At 31.4% G+C, this 21574-nt stretch overlaps 2 protein-coding genes across 3 annotated transcripts in view; one reads left to right on the top strand and one right to left on the bottom strand.

Annotated features, from left to right (window-relative positions):
• LOC124538215 (transcription factor IIIB 90 kDa subunit) overlaps positions 1-1450 on the bottom strand; it is a 33292-nt gene extending 31842 nt beyond the window's left edge. The window contains exons 1-4 of the mRNA XM_047115195.1: positions 1283-1450; positions 979-1200; positions 612-836; positions 139-243 (exon numbers count right to left, since the gene is read on the bottom strand). Of these exons, the coding sequence (XP_046971151.1) occupies positions 139-243; positions 612-836; positions 979-1192 (544 nt within the window). The 5' untranslated portion in view covers positions 1193-1200; positions 1283-1450. The remainder of the gene's footprint in view (positions 1-138; positions 244-611; positions 837-978; positions 1201-1282) is intronic.
• Positions 1451-2883: 1433 nt separating this feature from the next.
• LOC124538214 (transcription factor kayak) overlaps positions 2884-21574 on the top strand; it is a 35899-nt gene continuing 17208 nt past the window's right edge. Inside the window, exon 1 of one of the 2 annotated variants that reach the window (XM_047115191.1) lies at positions 2884-3339. In XM_047115191.1, the coding sequence (XP_046971147.1) occupies positions 3208-3339 (132 nt within the window). In that variant the 5' untranslated portion in view covers positions 2884-3207. Of the gene's footprint in view, positions 3340-10182; positions 10469-21574 lie in introns of those variants that run through there. The other variant, XM_047115192.1, reaches the window with a different exon arrangement.

The raw sequence follows: 21574 nt of genomic DNA, 5'->3' as shown, positions 1-21574 counted from the left end.
ATTTTTAAGATACTAAACTTGAAAAGTTTTTTATTCTTGTTTAGTTATGTATTGTTTCAAACATTTTGTAATTTGTCTGCTATCAAGATATATATTTTTTTAAATAAAAATTAATAAACAATACAAAGTAAAACTTACCATTTGGTGGGATGTTGATGCAGAGTGCTCGAGATAACTTGAAATAAGTGCGGCCGAGTTGGTAGCAGCACAGCTGAAGAGCATCACTGACATCTATTAGGAGATCTATTATCATTGATTAAGGTTGTTATGTGTAAGTAAGTATGAAGGATTTTTATTCTTTTGGCTGCAAAATTTCAATCTTAGTAGAAGGAATGTTATAAGTAGTAAATGAATATCTTAATTTTTTTTTAATTTTTAGTTAATGTACTTAAATTTTAATCAGCATTTATATTATACCTTTTAAAATCGAAATTAAATTTAGGTTCAAAAATATGTTCCTATTAAATAAACTAAAAACTCATACTAAGCATTAATAATTATTTACCATTTAAAAGCTATCATTTATGACATTCTCTTTATACATAAGAATATAAATTATTGAAGAATTTGAAGAAAATATATATAAAGCATATGACACATTAAAAGGATACGGGCTGTTCCTTCTGTTCTACATGTCATGTAGACACATGCTGCCTGTGTAAGGGCTGATTGACGTCCAATTGTGAGATGTCTTGAAAGGGCCATTTTGAAAAAATTACATGATATGTCAATGCATTGCTGGTTAAGACGTAATTGTTGGCACAATGCTGTGATACCATCTCTAGCTTTTCTCAATGTCACTTCTCTAGATTCTTGTCCAATACCAGCATTAAAAGCTGTAAAATTCAATTATTTTAAATATTACTACATCATGGCGGAATTAATTAATGATCACAATAAAATGTAATAAAAAATCTGATTGAAGTGTCTCTTTTTTATTAATTTAAAATTTGTATCGCAGTTCAAAAATGAACAAACCTCGTCCAAAACCAGAAGCCCCTCCCTTTGTTTCTGCAGATACGAATTGACCAATAGCTGAGGCACCTCCGCGTGCATTCTCTTGGAATTCTACTTCTGCAACGATTATATTATCTTCTAACACAGAGCCACAATTAGTACACACTGCGTCACCTCTTGCTGGGTCTACTTCTATTTCTGAAGAGCCACAGTGTTTGCATTTTTTTCCTGACATCGTTTTACCTACCAAAACAAAAAATAAAAAGTATATAAACAAGTGTAAATATTTAATGTAAGTTAAGCTGTTACTGAAAATCATACATACAGATAAATATAGATAAATACAAATATTTATTTACATATAACAGGTCTAAAATAAGTGTATTTCAGTAATTGAAACCATGTGTTTCTTTATATTTTTGTATCATCAAATCAAATCATTGAATAGGTACACGATCAGTCGATCAGTTGTTGACATTTGACATTGACATATGTCGCGAATGACATCCATTATGTTACAACTGTCAATTGCTTATTTTGACATTACATAAGGAATCTCTTGACAACCACACTCTTCATCTCCATGTAATGGTGCCGTAAATTCGCGAGCCGCGACAAATATTTATTTAAGTATTTTAAAAAAGCATAACTTAAATTAGTATTGAAATTAGTAGGTTAGTTAGTTAGTCTTTAAAATTTATAAGGCAACAATGTCACTATAATGGGATGTTAATAACATTTTAAAAGAGATTTTTGGAAGTACAAACTTTATATCAGTTGAGGTAATCTATTTTACTTACGTGAATCAAGAAAACGTGGTCAAACGCTTTTTGTAAATTTAGTATAATTGACAATAAAGCAGAAGTTCGGCGAGTTTAATAAAGTAGTTGTAATATTCGAAACAACGCAATATTGGTAAAAAATCCATTGTTCCAACTTCTAACTCCTTTTACTATTCAAATAATAGTAACTAGATGTAAGGAGGAATGTTTGTGATCGTTGTTAGAGAAAAAAAATTAAATGAAAAATATGACCTATATTAAACTTAAATACAATAAAATTTAATTCAGAATTTACATAATAATCCTTATATGGTTCTAGAACCTAAAATTTATGTCATTAATTTAATTACCAATGGATTTATTTAACGCTATATTTTAAGGAGCTTATGATCTAAAAATCGACATTTAGCGATACAATATTCTACTTGGTGAAAATCGAAAAAATGAAGGAATATATTTGGATAATTATGACCAAATGCCGGAGACAGCGATTTAATATAGAGTTTAATTAAAATATCTTTATATTAAAAGCAATACCATAGCGCTTTGTTTCCACAAAAATTTTGAAACAGTGAAATATATTTTGCGTATTAAAAAAGGGAAGTAATAAAAAAACAAAATTTATTTTGTGTTTAATTAGTCTATAATAATCTTTTAATTCCGTTGTTAATTTTTTGAGTGTATTTTAGTGTAAGCAGTATGTACAAAAATATATTTATGTGTTTTATTCGCATTATCCTGCAAGCTGCTCGACAAACCGATACAATGTTTATTAATTTAGTCATGTTTTCCTTTATTTTACATAAATATTTTGCGTATTAAAACAAGTCATAAACCATATTTAGTTTTATTTTAATTTATAGTATGTAAATAAGATAACGTCGGTATTTACAATTTGGCATAAAAAATATTATAATATAATGTGCTGAAATCAGTAGCGAGCACATTTTTTTTATTTTAGTCGTCTTTCAAGGTTGCTTTCGAGTAAGAATTGAGTAAAAAACGTTTCCCGCTTAACAGAAATATGACGTCATATAACAAAACGATTTCATTGGTGGAATATCACGCCATGATATTAAAATAGACTATGATATCACCCTTCAAATTGTTAAAGCTAAAGAAGGATGGAATAACAGAAAAGTATATTTGTCGACGGTAGAAGTAGGCGGTTAAGACATTTCGTAATAACAAACTTAGAAATTCTCAGGAGAAGGGCATCCCCAAAGAGTAGACGACGTCATCGAGCAAACTGCAATGATGAGTCATCATTGTTGTGTTCTCGTTTGTGTATAATTTCTTTGACGCGCTTTATATTTTGATATTACTGTCATCATTAAACTGTCAAATAGAACATTGATTGTGAGAGGCTGATAGCTAGAAACTACGTTGTGATAATAATCTACGCGTTCTCCGAACACTTACGTAAACTGTGCTTGTGTTATTTTTTAAAAGTTTTCTAAAAGAACTCATGACGATGAAGTTAGAAGTTAGTGATAGCCATTCCAACCACTCTGATTTTTCTTGTGATAGCCAGTCGTCGCAAGGATCTTCTACAAATGAATTTATATCTTCAGTACCGACGTCAAGATCCCTATTAACAGTAAGTGCCCATTCTTATACAAACATCTGATACTCCTTAAAATTCCTCAAGTTTTTTTATTATTTGAAACTTAAATAATGTTTAAGTTATTAGCTCAAATTAGAATTATAAAAAAAAAAAAACCAGAAATCTGACTCCGGTATCTCTTCTTTATATAGCTTATATTCGTTTATTCATATGTTTATTATTTCTTATTAACAAAAAATGATTTACATTGTATGAGATCATTTATTTTCTTACATTTATTTATCCACTTCTATATAGTACTAAGATAATCTTTATTATCATTTCGAGATATCGTCTTTATCAGATATCACCTGATTATTCTGGAATAACATGTGTTAGTCATTTAACAAAAATAATTCTTCCATCATTTCTTATCTTTCAATTACAATCAACAGATTTTATATTAATATTAGTCTTGTATGTATTACAAGTTTATGACCTTATTTATTTGATTTAATTTATAATGTGAATATGGTAACATTCTAAATTAAAATTTAATAAAAAAAAAACTTAATAATAGATAAAGTGAAATCAAAATAATAAAAAAAAAAAATAGTTCTTCTATCTGTTGTTTGCAATGTGACACAGAATTATATCAATAACGTCAAGTATATCACTTACATAATAAGAAGCTGGTATCCTCTCGCAGAATTTTACTTGCTCCGATTGTTAGGAAATATGCATGTTATGATTACTTGTTATAATAAAATATTATTTTACCTGTTTTGATCCTAAAGTCATAAATAATTTCCATCTACCACAGAGATTAATTTTATGATAAAATTGAGTCTTTAATTGAACAATAACAATTTTTATATAAAGGCAATTGAAATCTGATGATAGCTATTGCACAATATATATATTATAAGCTAGCTGTGTGTTCATGCACATTTGAATATAACAAAAAAAATATTGTTATAGCATAAGTTACTCCATATTACATCAGCTATCTGCCAGTGAAAGTCCTGTCAAAATTGGTCAAGCCATAAGCAACAGAACGAACAGATAGAATGAACAAAAATGAACAGACAAAACATGAATAAATTGTTATTTTGGTCTATATATGGTGTATACACATGTATTTAGTAAAAAGTGACTATTTTAATATTAAAATCAGACACTCCAATTTTATTATATACATAAATAAGTTATACAAAGATAAAAATTATTGAATAATATGTAATGACTAAAAATAGGACACTATTTTTTATTCAATCGTTATCTTTTTTATCACCTTTCTAATAAATATTATATTTCTTAGTAAAAGAAAATACTGCCTAATACATTGATACCTGCGATGACTATGACACACTGAAACAAAATTCTACTATATATTTATTCCTAAAAAGTAATGTTTTATTTAATTATTCACAACTATATTATTTAACTATGTATTTATAAACTAATTTGTATAAAAAATATCTAGCAAAATGCATCAAAGAATTAATTTGTTAATTTATTTCTTATGTTAAAACTATGAATAACATTCAAGCTCATAATAGAAATGTCCATAAGAAAGATCAACTAACACTAGACAAGTTAATGTTAAACACATTATAATATATCCAAGCTTATGATATAAAGTCCGTATTATGCAGGTAACATAACATTATTATGTTATCATATTATGGGTGTTGTAACACTGATGTTTTTGTTCAAGGAAACACGTGTATATATTATGTACGCAAATACTGTGATATTGATATCAGCTTAATATAATAACCAATGTTGTTTTGATATTACGACAGAAACAATACAGTTTCCCTTATAATATTGAGCTTTATTGAATATTATTTATCCTTAATATACTTACAGGATACTCATAATATTATGTATAATTCTATTTTAATAGTGATATGTTTTTGAATTAACAAAAGAATCGAGATATCAAAAACAGATTATATAATACTTTGATATAAATTATATAATATTATGATTAATTTATATTATTCTCGGAAAGTCTACATTTGTTAAATGGAAATATGCAAGTCATCAATGTATTAAGTAACAATGGTTGAAAATTTTTTTTTTTATATTATTATACCAGCGTATGGTTTTAAGTGGTCTATACCACCCATATACATTGGTGCTGTTAGAATTATTAACCATCCTATACCAAGCTTAGGAACCAACCTTGGGAACTAAGATGTTTTTATGCCTGTTCTCTTCTCTTCTCTTTTCAAACTGGAACACAGCAATACCAAGTATGGCTGCTTGCGGGTACTTGGCGAGGAGTTGGTTCTGCTGTTTTTGGATGATGATGTCAGGGTAACCATGATATTGTTATATCAATAAGGTCACAGGATACTAAATTTTGTAGGTAATCTTAAGCTGTTTCTGTTTATCTAGTATTAGTCCTGTATATTATGAAGTTTATTTAATCCGATTGATGGTGTTGTAAATACATGCTATTGTAATTGAATAAAGTAATATGTTAAACTGTTGCCATAAAAAAAAATGTAAAGCTTTTCTCTGTGTATAATTTTCAACAAAGTTTTCAACATCTATAACTTGCCAAATTTTTTTTTTTATATGTAAGAAACAATATTTTTTTAAACATTTAAGTGGTGAAATGACGATAGAGTCTAAATTAGTAATATCCTTTTTTAATATTTTATATCAAATTGAACTTTAAAGTGACAAGTGACAGCAGGAAAATACTAACAAGTAATAGAGGAAGGCGATGACCGACCGCAACTGACGTCACAGCTTCGTGGAAAACAGCTTGCCCACGCGCACAACACTTGTGCCTACAGTATTATTATTATATTCCACGCATCAATCTAATGGCTACCTTTAACATAATATTTTCTTGCGCCTTGATGCTACTAAATTATTGGCTTCAGAATATCTCTGTATTTTTTTTTCACTGGAAATTTACAACGATAAATATTGTTGTATTAGGTAGGTGCTTAAGACATTTGTATAAATCGATATGGTACATTTAAAAAACTACAAAACGTCCACAATTTTTCAGCGACCTTGCTGTTGTCCAACACGACTTTCAAGGCTAGAAAAGTAAAAAAATAAATAGCGACAATAAGCGACTGTCTGTTAAATTTCGCTCAAATTTTTATAGACGTTACTATAGTATTAATAAATTTATTGTATTAATTAAGTTACAGTTGCCATTTGATATTTACCTTGACCTTTATATTTATATAGAAACTATGTCATTCTTGAATTTAATTGGAACTCTTTATATATAAACACGTCGTAGCTACTATCAAGTAGGTATCGAGAATAGGTACAATAATACACATTACACATTGTTTGACCTAAATATTGGACGGACAACGATATCAAACTTCTATAATATTTGAAACAATTCTGTAAAGAAAATCGAAATAATTTCAAAAACAAAATGCAATATTAGGTTTCGATTATATTTTTATTTGATACAATTTCTATGACGGGGCCCGATGATTTTACGTTTTGGCTTATCGATTTCAATGAAACAAAATATTTATTGAACACTTAAAAAATCTAAAATAAAAATCTGAAGGCTTTGAGTTTTTTGGTACGACCCTTAATTATATGATAACAGTTGTATGATATGCAGGTTAATTGACCTTATAACAAAAATCATAAAAGGTTATTAAGTATATCATTTTATAATGTATTCAGAGCTAATTTAGATGAAATTAATTATTTCTTAGTTGACAACATTATATGAAATAACATATGAAATCTCGTGACTTCCTTATTTTATTAAATTATGTGCATTAGAAAAATAATTATACTAGTTTTAGTATATTAATAACACAGTTTTACATAATGATGTTACAATTAAAGCCTTAATTCATAATTGCAATCCTTGTAGACATCCTATCGTTTCACAAATCGAATTTTAGGACTATTACAGAAATATAAAATAATATTTAGTATCAGTGTTTGTAAAGAAAAATAAAAGTGTGTATTACTCTTTTATATGAACATTTCAATTGATACAAAGGTTAAGAGTACATCGTTAAAGTAAACAGTTATATCAAATTTGACTTTGGACTTTAATCATATGTGGTACAGTGGATAGTGCAAGCTAGTCTTGATATAAATTTGGGATAATATAACTTTCACAGATCGTTTCATAAATGTTTTCTGGATAATAACAATTTTCTAGGCATAGAATGACTTGAGATGATAATCGAAAAAACAACGGCGGTATATGACTACTACATAAATAAAACATATTTTATAAACTAAAATAGAAGAAGTATCTAGTTAGTAATCACTCTTAAATTCGATGCGTCAATACTACATGAACGGCGGGAAATCATTCGCAGGAACATTCTTATCGTGTCGCGAAGATGTACATATCTCAGGCAAATTCCAAACTCAGCCGCTCTTGAAAATGCATCCAAGGTTGCACCGTGCTTAGCTTTTTGGATGACCTGTACTGACTTTCGGAATAAACCTCTACCAAGGAACAGTTACTCCTAAAATATACTCTAAGTAAATGTGTAAAGTCCATAGGTTGAATGATATGTTCTCCATCTATTTCTTAATTGCTATAGTTTAGTAAAACATTTTAATAATATAAAGAAATAACTAAAAGCGATTTGATTCGACCTCACTTTTTAATTTTCAATAATAACTTCCTAAATTTATTAATACATGTTTGTAATAAACTTAATATAAAGTTGTCGCTCGCGGTTTCCCTCGCGTTTTAAGAGTTGGTCGTTAGATGTAAAACGGTAATCTTCCTTAAGATTCAAGCTTGGTTCATACCAAATTCCATCATATTCGGGTCAGTGGTTTGACCGTGAAAGTGCAACAGACGAACAGATAGTTACCATCGCATTTATAATATTACTGTAGGTTATTATATTTTCAATCCGACTCCATTGAAATAAAATTGAAATTTTTTCTCCATGAAGCGTTACCTCTGAAAAAGTTGTCAACTTATGGATTTTTTACAGGTTTCTAAGAACCACAAAATCACAATATTGTATAAATATTTTGATGTTATTTAAACGTAAAAAATCCAGTTTAATTTTATCAACATCGCGAACTGACAAAACAATTTTCCTTTGGTGGGAACGCAGCTTACGAAAATGTAAACATTGTAACCATAGTTACCGTTAGTGAGACCACGTTTATTGCTGTCTATGATAATATCGCTTATTCGAAGAAATGGGGTGAACTTGATCGCGTGACCGTCGAACTGCCCTTGAACTCCTAGTTTGTATTTACATAATACTCGGGTATGTTTGATGTTCGTAGTCATGTGAACCTTTAAGGGAATTATGATTATGCGCTTCTGTTATACTACCCTTCTATTATAGCTTAACATACTAGCATTCCAAACTGATTTCTCCCAGGTATGATCGATCGCAGTTTTAAAATTCTATTTAAAAATATGTCATCAATCAATTCAATGTTACCTGAGAAAATTAAGATGCGGAAGCAACAATGTTATTTGTTTGCACAAAAGAAATTTTATGAATAAATAATTCAATGATATTAATGTTGACTTCTTCGATGCTTTAGTTCTTGGCAGGTTTTTTAATTTTTAATATAATTTATTCGTATTTATGGTTTAAAATAACTATTTAAAAATTTCATTTGAAGTTCATAAGATTAGTGCGTTCAGTCACATATATTCTCCAGTTTAATAACAAAGATGTTGTCAGTCTGGCGAAATACTCAGAAGTCATCAAGTCACCGTTTTGTGATAAAGTTGTAAAAAATATGTCTGTCGTGATAGAATTCACGTGAGAATGGTTTTCGTACAACAATGTGGATTTTGTAAAACAATGTTTCATTTTCCTTTCGAATATGATCAAATAATAAAATTATTAGTTATTGTTTATTTACCTGTTCTCAGTATTCTCGAAACCCGTTAGGTTTTCAGAATTTTATATTTGATATAAAGAAGGAAATTGAAGTTTTACAAAATTGATAACAGTTTGATATAGTTTCCTTAATTCGTGGAATTATGAACGTGTTATCCGTATGACATTATAGGTACCTAGTACATACTTATATTATGATTGCACAACCTGTTGATCATGTCAGACAGTTTGGTTCCAACTTTTACTACATATATGACATAGTTCCTTGATTCCATTAAAATGAATTACTACGTTTTAACCTAAGTTAATCTATTAACTAATGTATTTCTTAATGGCTTCAACGCAATATAGGCCAGTATACACGCCAATTGCAATGCAATTTATTTATTGATGTATGTAATTTCATTTATAATGTATTTTGTTCATAAATTAATCTTTGTTTTTTTTTAATATTGCATTGTTTTAAAGAAAAAGTATTAAAACAGTAAAACCTGTTAATAAAATTAAATTACTAGGATTGGAAGGTAGGCGGTTTCATTTCAAAATATTCATGTAAACTAAGAGAATAAATTTGGCTGAATATTGGCGCACTTGAGGTGTTTTCTGTTTACGAGTATTGACTATGATTCATCTTTTTTATCCATTGAGTGATGTCGGCTATTTTATTTTACACATACTATAACTTGATAGTAAACTATATTATGTAAAATAATAATCTTCTGTTATGTGACGTAATCTCACAAAGTAGAATTTTTGTAATATATACTTGTATTTACAAACATTTAAATGTTTTTTTTTTTTTTAATGGAAAAAAGTGTTGTGAAAAATGTGAAAAGTGTGTGTCATGAAAAAAGTATTTAATGAATCATTGAGAGTTTCTACGATTAAATAATAAAAAGAAAAAAATGTATTTGGCTCGGTAAACGAATTGTCCGAATACTTAGTGAGTCTTGTGACATAAGACATTTCGGTAGCGAAATGTTGTTTGCGCGTGCGCGGTACGGTCTCCGCTGATCATACAAAACCAGCCGCGACCGCGCGAACTGACTCAGTGTGATATTAAACATTCTAGCTACGCGAACGTATTTGATAGGAACATACGCATGAGTCATACTGTTATCAAGAAGTGAATTGGCACGCCGCGCCTGAAATTAAAACATTTTCGTTAGTTTTTGAACCTTTGAGGGTAGGTGTTTTGGACGATTGTTGTGAAAACAGTCTTCATGTCTCGGCTGGTACCGTATCAACTCCCCAGTAGCGAGCAAGACGATAGTCTTATGTTCGCCACCATGTTCGACTACCAGATAGAGGATTATAATAAGCCAAAGGTGAGTGATTTGTATTTATTGTCGTCACGTCTGTATTGTTTTTGAACTTTGGCGTTGAAACATTTACGTCAATCGACTTACAAACAACTTTCCAAAAGTTGCATTTACTATGAAGTTTGAACCCAACGTTTGTTTTCTAAGTTACTATTGTTCAAGTTATTAATATTATGCGTATTTACGAAGAAAGGTTATTTAATACAATTTAAATAATTCTTACTTAATTCAAAAATACCTATATGACTTTCAAAATCTGACGTAATATTTGTTTTTATTTAGTGTGTAATATTTGATTTGTAAAAAGGATTTATACTAAACTTAATAATTAATGACAGTGGCATGCTATTACAAATGTTTTTTTTTTTAATTAAGTATTTATAATTGTATTTCATCATATTCAAATGGTATGTTTTTATGTATTATCGTGTTTGTGATTCCGTTTTAATTATCAAGTTTCGTTACAATTCAGTTATTATGATAATTTATATTGCTTTTTTCTATATTTATATCTAATATGTATAATTCATATAGAACTATTTATTTTATGGATATTAATGAGACAGTTCGCCTTGTTTCTGATAGATGGCGTTATGGTTAACAAAATAATCTTGTATAAGTTTTTTATGAAATAAATAATATCGTCATGTCTAAGGTAAAATAAATTTACGTTTTAAGTTGTATTATTTACAATTTATGAATTAATTTAAGAAAAAGCACAAAATATATAGTAGAGTAGGTATGTCTATTCTTTACAATATTATTAAAACCAGCCGTTTCAATTTAAATTAATATATTTCTTAAATCTTTTATCATTTAAATGTTCAAATAAAATTTGGTCATGTTTAATACTGTTAAACAATCAACCAAATCTAGTAACGTAACAGTTCGTGCCAGTGTATGACGTCATCGGATGACGTCACGATCCCCACATTACTATCGGCCACCGATTGAGAGGTTCTTAGTAGTGCGACCGCGACCGCGCTAAATTAATTTACAGAAATCCTTCTATAATAATTCCTTCAACAGGTTTTTAATCTTAATTTCGCTTTTTGTTTTTGGGGGTTTTCACGAATTCGTTTTCGATATATCCCAAAACGATTTATTAATGCTTTTCCTTAAAGGTTGCGTGTAATATGTTTCTCGATGGTAGGTAATGTGAGTTTAATCACGTAGCATTAACAATTAATTTTTAAGCGTCATTTTCCTCTTTGTTGTTTCGAACGTTTTTAATATATTTTTAATCGATTACCTACTTTTATTTGTAACATAACTTAATAGCTACTTTTATTATTGATTCTATATTTTTACGTTTCTTTCGATTCTAGTTGTTTAGTTGAAGACAGACTTCTACTTCGACAGAAAAATCTACTTTACGTTATAAGTTAGGGACTTTACTTGTATTAGAAAAATTAGTATGTAAATAACCCAATGTATCAGGAAGCGTTACAAACCGCAGACTTGTTTACTTTCCAAACACGTTTTGTAGGTACCAATGCTGCATGAATGAAATCCTTGGGTTTTCCCAATGTGGTGCAGCGTAGAATTTAACGCACCTAAGCTTTGATTCAAATAGTTCCGAGTTTAACTTTGTTTCATTTAAATTTTATATACCCTTTGTTTTATAAAATCAATTTAGCTAACGACTGTTCTAGAAACAACTGATCTTTTAAGATCTGATAAACGAGTCTATCAATTGCGCAAGATTACAACCGGACTTGTCGGCAGGCTGGCGGCGCGCCGGTACTCGGTAGCGATGGTAACCTTTGCGAGGCGAAAACTTCAAGTCCGGCTGACTTGACCTACATTGCTCTTGTGAAATTTCTCCTGCACTGTATTGCTTCCAAGAACGCACGTCCGCCTGGGAATCCCAACACGCTATGCTCAACGCAACTAGTTTCGGTTTACCTGCATTTCATGTTTCTTGCGAATACTTTAGAATCTCAATTAGTTTTATTATTTAAATAAAACTAGTTATTACGGATTTTAATCGCGTATATTAATTATTTTGGATAACACGACGTTTCGAGCACTTTACAGCGTTCGTGGTCACGGGTAGACTGTATTTAAATGTGTAATAATCGCGAAAATTTAAGACAACATTAGTTCTATTATATTGAAATGAAGAGTGCATTTCAAGTAATTCTCACCATTGACAATTTATAGTTTTAAATTAATTAGTGGCCTGATTAGGGTATCATTGGACTAACTAGTTGAATCGAGCAGATGGTTTCGCTTGACCGACACCTATTAAACGGCTGCAGCCAATAAAGGCCGGATGTGGACAATTTGTTCTAATTGTAGTCGACTTAGAATCAACCATATGGAAATACTGTATCAAGGAATGATCTGCGAAAGACTCGAGTATTAGTAGTAGGTATGTCGAATGTATTGACGATATACCCAATAGTAAATGTAATTTCGTAAGAAAAATTCTGAGTATTTTCCAAATGTTAATATTTAAAAGAAATCATAAAATATTTTAACCTTGTGTTGACATATGTATGAGACAACAGCGTGCCAACTAGAGATTACCATAATTATAATGTAAGTAAATAATCTTTATTGTACGTGAGCTCCGAGAACTATGTGAGTCATCGTTAATGTCGCCAAGTCGGAAGTAGTCTATGAGAATTTATAACATTTTTTTAGCTTACACAAGCTAAATTAATATAATAAGTTCGAGATAAATATTTATAATAATTTGAGAACAGGATATACTTTTAAGACAAAAGAGTGAATTTTAAACATATTACGTATGTGTATATTATGTAAAGGCTATTCTTAGGTGAGGTTCACCTTTCGAACTGTCAAAACTTTGTATAAAGCCTTTTATACATATATACCGACTGACGCTGTTTCCGTGATCGCATTTTTATCTCACTAGTACTGCATATTTTCGATAGTCGTCAAGCTTTTTTCTATCGGTCGAAAGGGTCAAATAATCCATTAACAAAAAGTGGATTTATGGAAATGCACGTCAACCTTGAATAACATCGATAAATAATCTAAGAATCCGGTGTCGAATTACACGAAATATATAGACAGATATACATGCATACAGACGGTTACTTAACCTCGCTAATACCATTCACACCAGTGGATTTTATCCGTATAAATGATAAATGGGAAGTCGAGCAGACTGTAAATTAAACATTGATTAAATAACAGTTTGATGCCTCTGAACTTTTTGATTCGACTTTTATTTTAAATTGACTCGACCCCAATGATGTTGTAGTAAACAGATATGTTATTAACGCGCAAAAAGTGAAGACTAGAAAACGTCCTAATTGGGACGTTTGCCTTTATTCGTTTTACGTAGTAATACGTTATAATACATCATAATTATGAAGTAATACGTTTTGCGTAATTAAAACATCTAGTTATCTCTTTTACTTATTGTTTTTATCAAGCTATCATTTTTACTTTTAACAAAATGTAAAAATAAACTAAAATAAACGGTCCCCGGCGCGGCACACTTTTTTCTGTTGTTTAGTATGGATATAACATATCTGTTTATTAGAATATCATTGCTCGACCCGAATGAACCTGTCCTAAACAATTGAAATAATCGGTGCAAGAGTTTTTATATTTACATATTTTCTTTATTCATATTTGTGAAAAATTAATTTACGGACTACGGTAATAAAAATGCAGACGAGGAAAAAATAGATGGAAAAAATCGAAACGGAAACTTACAAATCACTAATATAGCAAGCTATACCTTTTAATTAACATTAATGGTAGACTTGTTTATTCCGATGTTATTTATTCATATAGAACAATATCAAAGATACATAATATTAATGCGATGTTAATAGTATTTCTTTTTATAGGTAAACACAATATATGATATTTAAAATAATAAGTATGATTTTTTTAAAGATGTCTATAGTAACATACATTTGAAGGCACCTACATAACTTAACTTCATTATTTTAAAGTCTAAAAATTACGACATACTAAAGAGTATCGTCTATGTAAATCCTTGTAAATCTTTACAAAAAAATATGTTGAAAGTGGTAGCTGTCGATCATAAAGTTATAGTAGCCATTTAAGTAGTTGTGCAAGACAACAGTAAAGGTCGGGATTGACTTCTTTATTACCTCCGTCGAAGATAACTTGACCAGTGTTATCCATTCTGGTCCATTACTTAAAGTGTTGTCCATTGTCTTCCACAGATTTCTCTACTTTCTTTAGAAGTTACAGTCCCAATGGCCCTTACAAATCTTAAGTGATTATGTAGACCGGTAAAAGCTCTTTGTTTTTTTTTTACCTTTGCTCACAATTACACTAAACAGTTTTACGAGAAGTAAGTACTTACTTTATTATGCATTTTTGACAGTTTACAGTGAAGAGGTTATCAGTGCGACGTCTTTTTTTTGTACATGTCTTTCGATGTTTTTATTTTGGATATATGTATATGTATGTATGTTCACGCGACTACTACTTTAAATTGAATAAAAAATCAAACAACGACAGCGGAATGGGATAGAATAGTTCTGGATCTTCAATTTGTTCCTCTTTGATCTTGATTTTATCCTTGCCATCTGTGAACTAATTTTCAATGATTTCAATGATAACTAGTATAGATAAAAAACTAGAAGAGCCATCACTTTTTGTCCAGCACGTTTAGAAGGATCTACGTCCTAAAGTTTTACACATATTAAGAGAGCCAAAGCAAAGTGAATCTGGTTGTCTCTGTCGAAATCGATTAAATCTTAACACTGACTCCAAGAGCAACTGATTAGCTGTTGTAAATATTTAAATATTATTTTTAGTTTATATTTAAAAAGAAAATTACCGTTTTACAGCGTAATACAATGTCATTCTTATTAAATTATATCTGGTTGAAAGTATAAATACACATAATGAAATGAAGGCTACTTTTGTTAAAAAAAACTTTTGTCCTTATAAATTTAAGTTATGTACAGTCATAACTCAGTTCTCACACTATGTCAAGCTTTGTTACCTGCCAACAGAGGCACGGGTACTATGTCACCGCGCCTGCGCACTCACCCTGTCACTATAACACCACCCACGTCGTCGTCTGACACGGCTTTACATTTAAATAGTTATTTTTGTTTTAAAGTGATAACGACTATCACAACATATCTGCAATGGAAGCTTTGCGAAAGTTATGTAAGGAATAATGAAACATGATATATATTTTAATCTGTTTTTGCCAGTACTCAGTTTTAGGTTTGTTTTTTTTTTTAAATATAATTTTATAAAAAAAAAACACATTGTAACTAAATGTTTTGTAATGATTATGACATATGGTCAATGCTGTTTATAAGGAATTGTTTTGCCTTATTAAGTTAAAGAATTTTCTCATAATATGGACGGTGGTTATATAGTTTCTCATGTAATTATGACCTTTGTTGTAAAAATATTATTCATACATGATTGAAAATTTTATGACAAAATGATAAAGTACTCCGGGAATTTATTATTCCGATTAAGAAATAAAATATTCAAACTGTTTCAAATTTTAGATGTTTTTGATTTGTTCTGTCTTTGATTGATGCTCCTGGGTCGTGCATTTTAGTCACGGTCGCTTCTCAGCGGTCAAACAAACGCAATTAGAATTTTAAAAGAGCCGTACAATACAACCCTCAAAGATACTTACGGTATACAATTATGAGAATTCCTTAAGAGTTGTAAACATTTATCTGTTACCGTAAACCTTAAGTGTCTCTTTCGGTAAACTTATTGTTCCTTTCCTTTATGTAATTAGAAAACAAAAGATTCACACAATACCGCAAACTCGTCGGGTTCTCAATTCTCATGGTCCGTTGTAGGAAACTGTCAAAGATGTCTTAAGGTTTTCGTGTAGTCCTGCGGTATTGTAGCGGTAGCCATTCCAGCGGACGAACTGGGTGCCGAGTGACTCATAAAACTGGCATGCATGGCATTCGTCGGACATATAAAACATGCCGCGAACAATTTCATTACTAAACATTCGGTCAAGCGTATTAATATTTGTTAAATGCGCATTTTTATAAACAAAAGATTTTCTGTAACAGTTCCCACTGCGAACTTGATTTTCTTTGTTGCACGGAGCAATATCAGTTACGTCACAATAATAAGCATGGAACTGATATTTACAACAGCTGCTAAGTCCTTGTTCCGATTATGGTCATGAATCGTGCTTACAGCTCTGCAGATTACTGACATTTTCCACGTTTCCGCCTTGACTGCCTTATTATAGGATGTCATACTTACGGTGAGCGCACGTGCGTTTAATTATTACTAAGACTTGAGTCTTAATGCTGTTTGGTTTTTTGAATTCCGCAAAGACCCTTTAAATTGTCAGATTGTGCCAAGTAATTAAAGTACTTAGCATGTTTTCCACACTTAGAGTTTACAGTCACAACTTAAATCACCGTAATATTAGGTTAAGTTAAATCTACAAAACCTGGTCTAATACAAAGCCTATTTAATAATAAATGCAGGTTATCGATATCTTTTTTGCGCCGTCAGCCGGCGTATTAACAACTGCGTAGATGTAATAAACAATGTATTATGCGTCGTATATTTAATATTTTAGTTAATGTTATACTCACGTACAAAATAGATAACAATTGTACTTCCGTTAAATAAATTTTTAATTGAAATTGATTTAATATTTTAATCAGTTGTGGGATCAATTTTACTATCTATCCCAAATCGGAATCCATTGGGATTTGTATTGAATAATGTTCACTCCCGCCCACAACAAAAATTGTGATAGACGGCACAATAAGCGCACTTCCAATACCGACGCCATTATTTAATGAACCCTCGTCAGATGAAAAGGTCAAATTATTTGAAAAGATTAATCTCGTAATTTATGTGGGCCTAATGCGTCTCGCCAGATTTCTCGGCTGACGGACCAAGTTGTATGACATTGGTCTCGTGTATCACAAAAGAAACCTTATTATAAATTTTTTGTCCAGCTCCTAAATATCTGTCTCGCATTATGTTCTAAATGTTGTGATGCGTCCTGATTGGGGCATTGTTGGTAGCGCTGTAATGTTTACTTAAATCAATTCTTCCATTAAATATTTTCAAAGGCGTTTTAAACAAATTGTCCGGTTCGCATAATTTGCGCAGATGTGCCAGTTTGAGAGTAATGCACTCGTAAAGGTTTACGACTGTGGCTGCGTTTTCATCGTCAATGTTATTTAAATCATTTTTTTTAAGATTTTTGCTTTGCCGTCCCGAATGAGTTTACATCGCGGATTTTATTGACATACGATAATTCAACTTTACGACATACCGTTGAATCCATGCGAATATTGTAAGTTCAGCGCAGTTTATATGAATATATTTTTTGTTCACTATTCAGAAGTATTCGACGCGAATCGGTCAGTATCAAGGTCGATGTAATCTGAACGTGTTTATAAAAAGTCAAATATTAATAAAAACTTTTAAGATCTCATACAATATGACTTTTGAATGTACATAATTATTACTATTATGATTTAGCTCAGGTTAAATTGTTGGATATAAAATTTAAATTATATATTATATTATTTATTAAATAGGTTATAATGTAAGTTGCAATTTATTTTATGTCAACATGTGTTCATTAAAATAATACAGTTTATTATTATTTTTAAGTTCTTGATTGATGATTTTGAAAACCTTTCATTTGACATCTTTATAAGGTTATAATATGCTGACAATTATTTTTCGGATGAAAGGGTAATTTAATTTTATCATCACCATCTCAACCTTGAATAATCGATGAAAGGCCTTAAATATAACCATGTTATTTTAGGAACTAGGGAGCGGTCTGGTTCACTTCATCTGTTGGTTTCCTCTTTATACACAAGTGTATGTAAAGGTTCCAAGTTATGTCTTCTTAGTGTGTTCAATACCACGTGTTGACCCTGGTTTCCGCTTACTTTAATATCGCGTGGTTACTCTAATCGAGTTGTTAGACCTAAAACGTTTGATGTAAACATTGAATTTCAACACTTCGTACTACATAGGTGGCCAGTAGTTGCGGCGGCCCGTGCTCAACATGTCTGCACTAATTTAATTATTCCGTTTATGTAGCGAACGGATTGCATTGCATATTGAATTTCTGTTCGCCCGTCGCACTTCAGCCCAATTAGGAGGATACTAAAAAGGTTCTACGTTTGTTTGCGGCTCATTGTTCTCATCGGTATCTGGGCTGCCGCCGTGGTTTCGCAAGCGTCGCGTGTTTCCTCGTCTTTTTAAGGAGTCGAAAGTTGTCGATTTTGCTGCAAGGCGCGGCGATACGATGCAGTTGTGAAATTATGCGTAGGTGCAGTGCATATTGCGCGGGGGCCTGTCTGGTCGGCGGTGGCGGTTGTCGGCGCTGGGAGCCGAGGGGCGGCCGGTGGTGTTTACGATGCACCGGCGACGGCGCCGAGTGGGGCGTAGGCGTCGCCGGGGGGCGTCGCGCCAGGCTTATCAGACGGTGGCGGGGCCGGCGCGCGAGCCTCACTCCACGCTCTACCGCTGACCGCGCGTCTCGTGTCGTGCACGCTCACTGCCACTGGTTTTAGATAACAAAAACCTTTGTCCAGTCGTAGCATAATATTTACACTTTGCGTTCTCTGTGTCGCGTACCAAGGGGTTTTCCGACGCCGACCGACATCTGTCAGTCGATTGTTTCCGCTGCGCGCACGCGTGTCGTTATCAAGTTACAACAAGTTTATGAAGATTTTTTACAAAAGATAGTTTTTGTGTGAAGTGTCTCTTTTGGATTGCATTGCAGTTAAGGGACTTTGGTGAGTGAATACCCGTGTCGCTATATCTGTAACTATTAAATCAGTGTCATTACACTTAGCTTGTTTTGAAATGAAAATCAGTTTCAACCACATTTTCCTTATTACAGCGTGTTGCATCATATATAATCTGCTTTTTGTTTTATATTGTTATTGTTGGCTGAAATGCATTTAGGGCTACTAAAAACGATAAATATATGAGATAAATAATGATAATGCATCTAAAACTTGAAGTAATGTTGACAAAATGTGAGCGGGGCGCTGCGGGCGGCGGGCGCGCATGTGACGCCGCGACGCTGCGCGCGCGCCCCGTGTCATCGTTCGCGGTCAGTTGAACGAACCCTCAGCCGACGTCAACCTTGCCATAATCGCGATTATTTGCATCACCATTGTATCCACTGAGGCCTCCAAGCCTCCACTTGTCTGTCTAACAAGACAAATGATCACTAGTATGGATCAATATTCATCACAATACATACATCAGGTGGTAGTTGTTACTTACTTTGAAAAACAATTACAGTACTGTTTGGGAAGTGAAACTGTTGTTTATGTAGTTACATATATATTTTATATTTTCCTTTAACATTTTCGTCTAATAAATCAATGTTCTATGGAAGACTCGTAAAATATACAATGCCCATTTCCATGTATCTACATGCTTAGGCATGTGAGATGAAAAAGAAAACATGACAACAACACAAGAGCTTTAACTTTTTTTAACTAATAGAGTTATTAAATTTAATTAAAGATATATAGTCCTTGAAGATGTAGGTAATAATGATTATATTTAATACATTTGATCGTTTGACATATCAGATGGAAACTTTATTTAATAACGCATCTCGTATGTTTGTCCCTTAATGAGGACAGCTACCTATAACAGTAAAAATATGTTTGCTATAAACTTTCCATTAATAAAATGCTATTAAAATATGTTTATCAAACTTAATAAAAATAAATAAATTATAAGTAATCCATTACAGGTGATTATAATACAAAAGTGGTAAACAAAGTTCAATGTTTAGAGATTACAGCAAATAATTGTACCTATAATCATGCTCAAAATAACAAAAGATTTTCATGAATTTTTAATAGCTTCTCTATTGAAAATTATATAAAACAAATAAAAACTAAAAATAAGATCTATATACAAAATTACATTAAAATTACCAATGGGCTGATGGTAAGCGATCACTACCGCCCGATAAAAATTGAGTTTTTATAAACCACTAGTTTTCGCCCTCGGTTTCGTTCGCTGCTTAATGTCATGTGTTAGACAATAAAAGTCTATGTTTTTCTTAGATTTCAAGTTTGCCTCATAACAAATTTCATCAAATTCGATTAAGTTTATTGGTCGTGAAACACCGACAGACAGACATTCAGAGTTACTTTAATATTTATAATAATGTAGTATAAAGATTACTTATATCGCCAATTCGCCACCATCTTTGGGAACTGGGATGTTATAAAGATGTACAAGGAAAATTTGTGTCTGTAGACATCAGTTCACTCACCCTTCCAACCGGAACGCAACCAGACTAAGTATTGCTGATTGGTGGTACAATATGTGTGTGGGTACCTATTCGAACTGAATTACACCAAAGCTTACAAAGTAAAAGAAACGAAATTATTAAAAATAAAAACTATCGTGGTCGCCAATAAAATTACGTAGTAAATTCCCGCCCGCCTGAGATATCGATTGCTAATCAAAGTGATTAGATTATACAGGTCGGGCCTGTTTTATAAACAATGGACTTCGAGTGTGCTCTATGTACAGAATGATAATAACAAGGACTTTAAAATTCCGGGTTGTACCTGCAATAGTAACATTGCTGTAAATTATCTATCGAACTAGTGTTATCTATTTCTTGGCTATAGATTTAAATCAATACGTCTGTAAAACATGTTCCCGATTTCGTAGAGTTTGTAACTTTCGAGCGTAAATCTCAGACGCTATCTATCATCGTTTGTCAGTTTAGCAGTATTTATAATAATGCTGAATGTTACTTACGACCTTGTTCGCGTGGAATTGGTATTTATTTATTTACCTACATGGTTTTTTGACAAAAAAATCATTCTAGTTACATTTGAGTGTAAGAGATATAATATATCAATAATCTATATTCTATTCTATATTATCTATAATAAAATTGGAGTGTCTGTAATATTACAAAATATTAAAAAGCCCTTCTTTACTCAATGCATATGTAGATATAAGATATCTACACGGCACATATACCAATTTTTTTTTTTAATTTTTGTGGGTCTCTTTGTCTGTTTGTTCTGGCTAACCTCTGGAAGGGCTGGAACGATTTTAATGGGACATTCACTGGCAAATAACTGATATAATAGGGAGTAACTTAGG

The sequence above is a fragment of the Vanessa cardui genome, chromosome 20, assembly GCF_905220365.1.
Source record: "Vanessa cardui chromosome 20, ilVanCard2.1, whole genome shotgun sequence".
Lineage (NCBI taxonomy): Eukaryota > Metazoa > Arthropoda > Insecta > Lepidoptera > Nymphalidae > Vanessa > Vanessa cardui.
The sequence above is the reverse complement of the archived record's forward strand: the minus strand, read 5'-3'. Positions and strand labels throughout refer to the sequence as shown.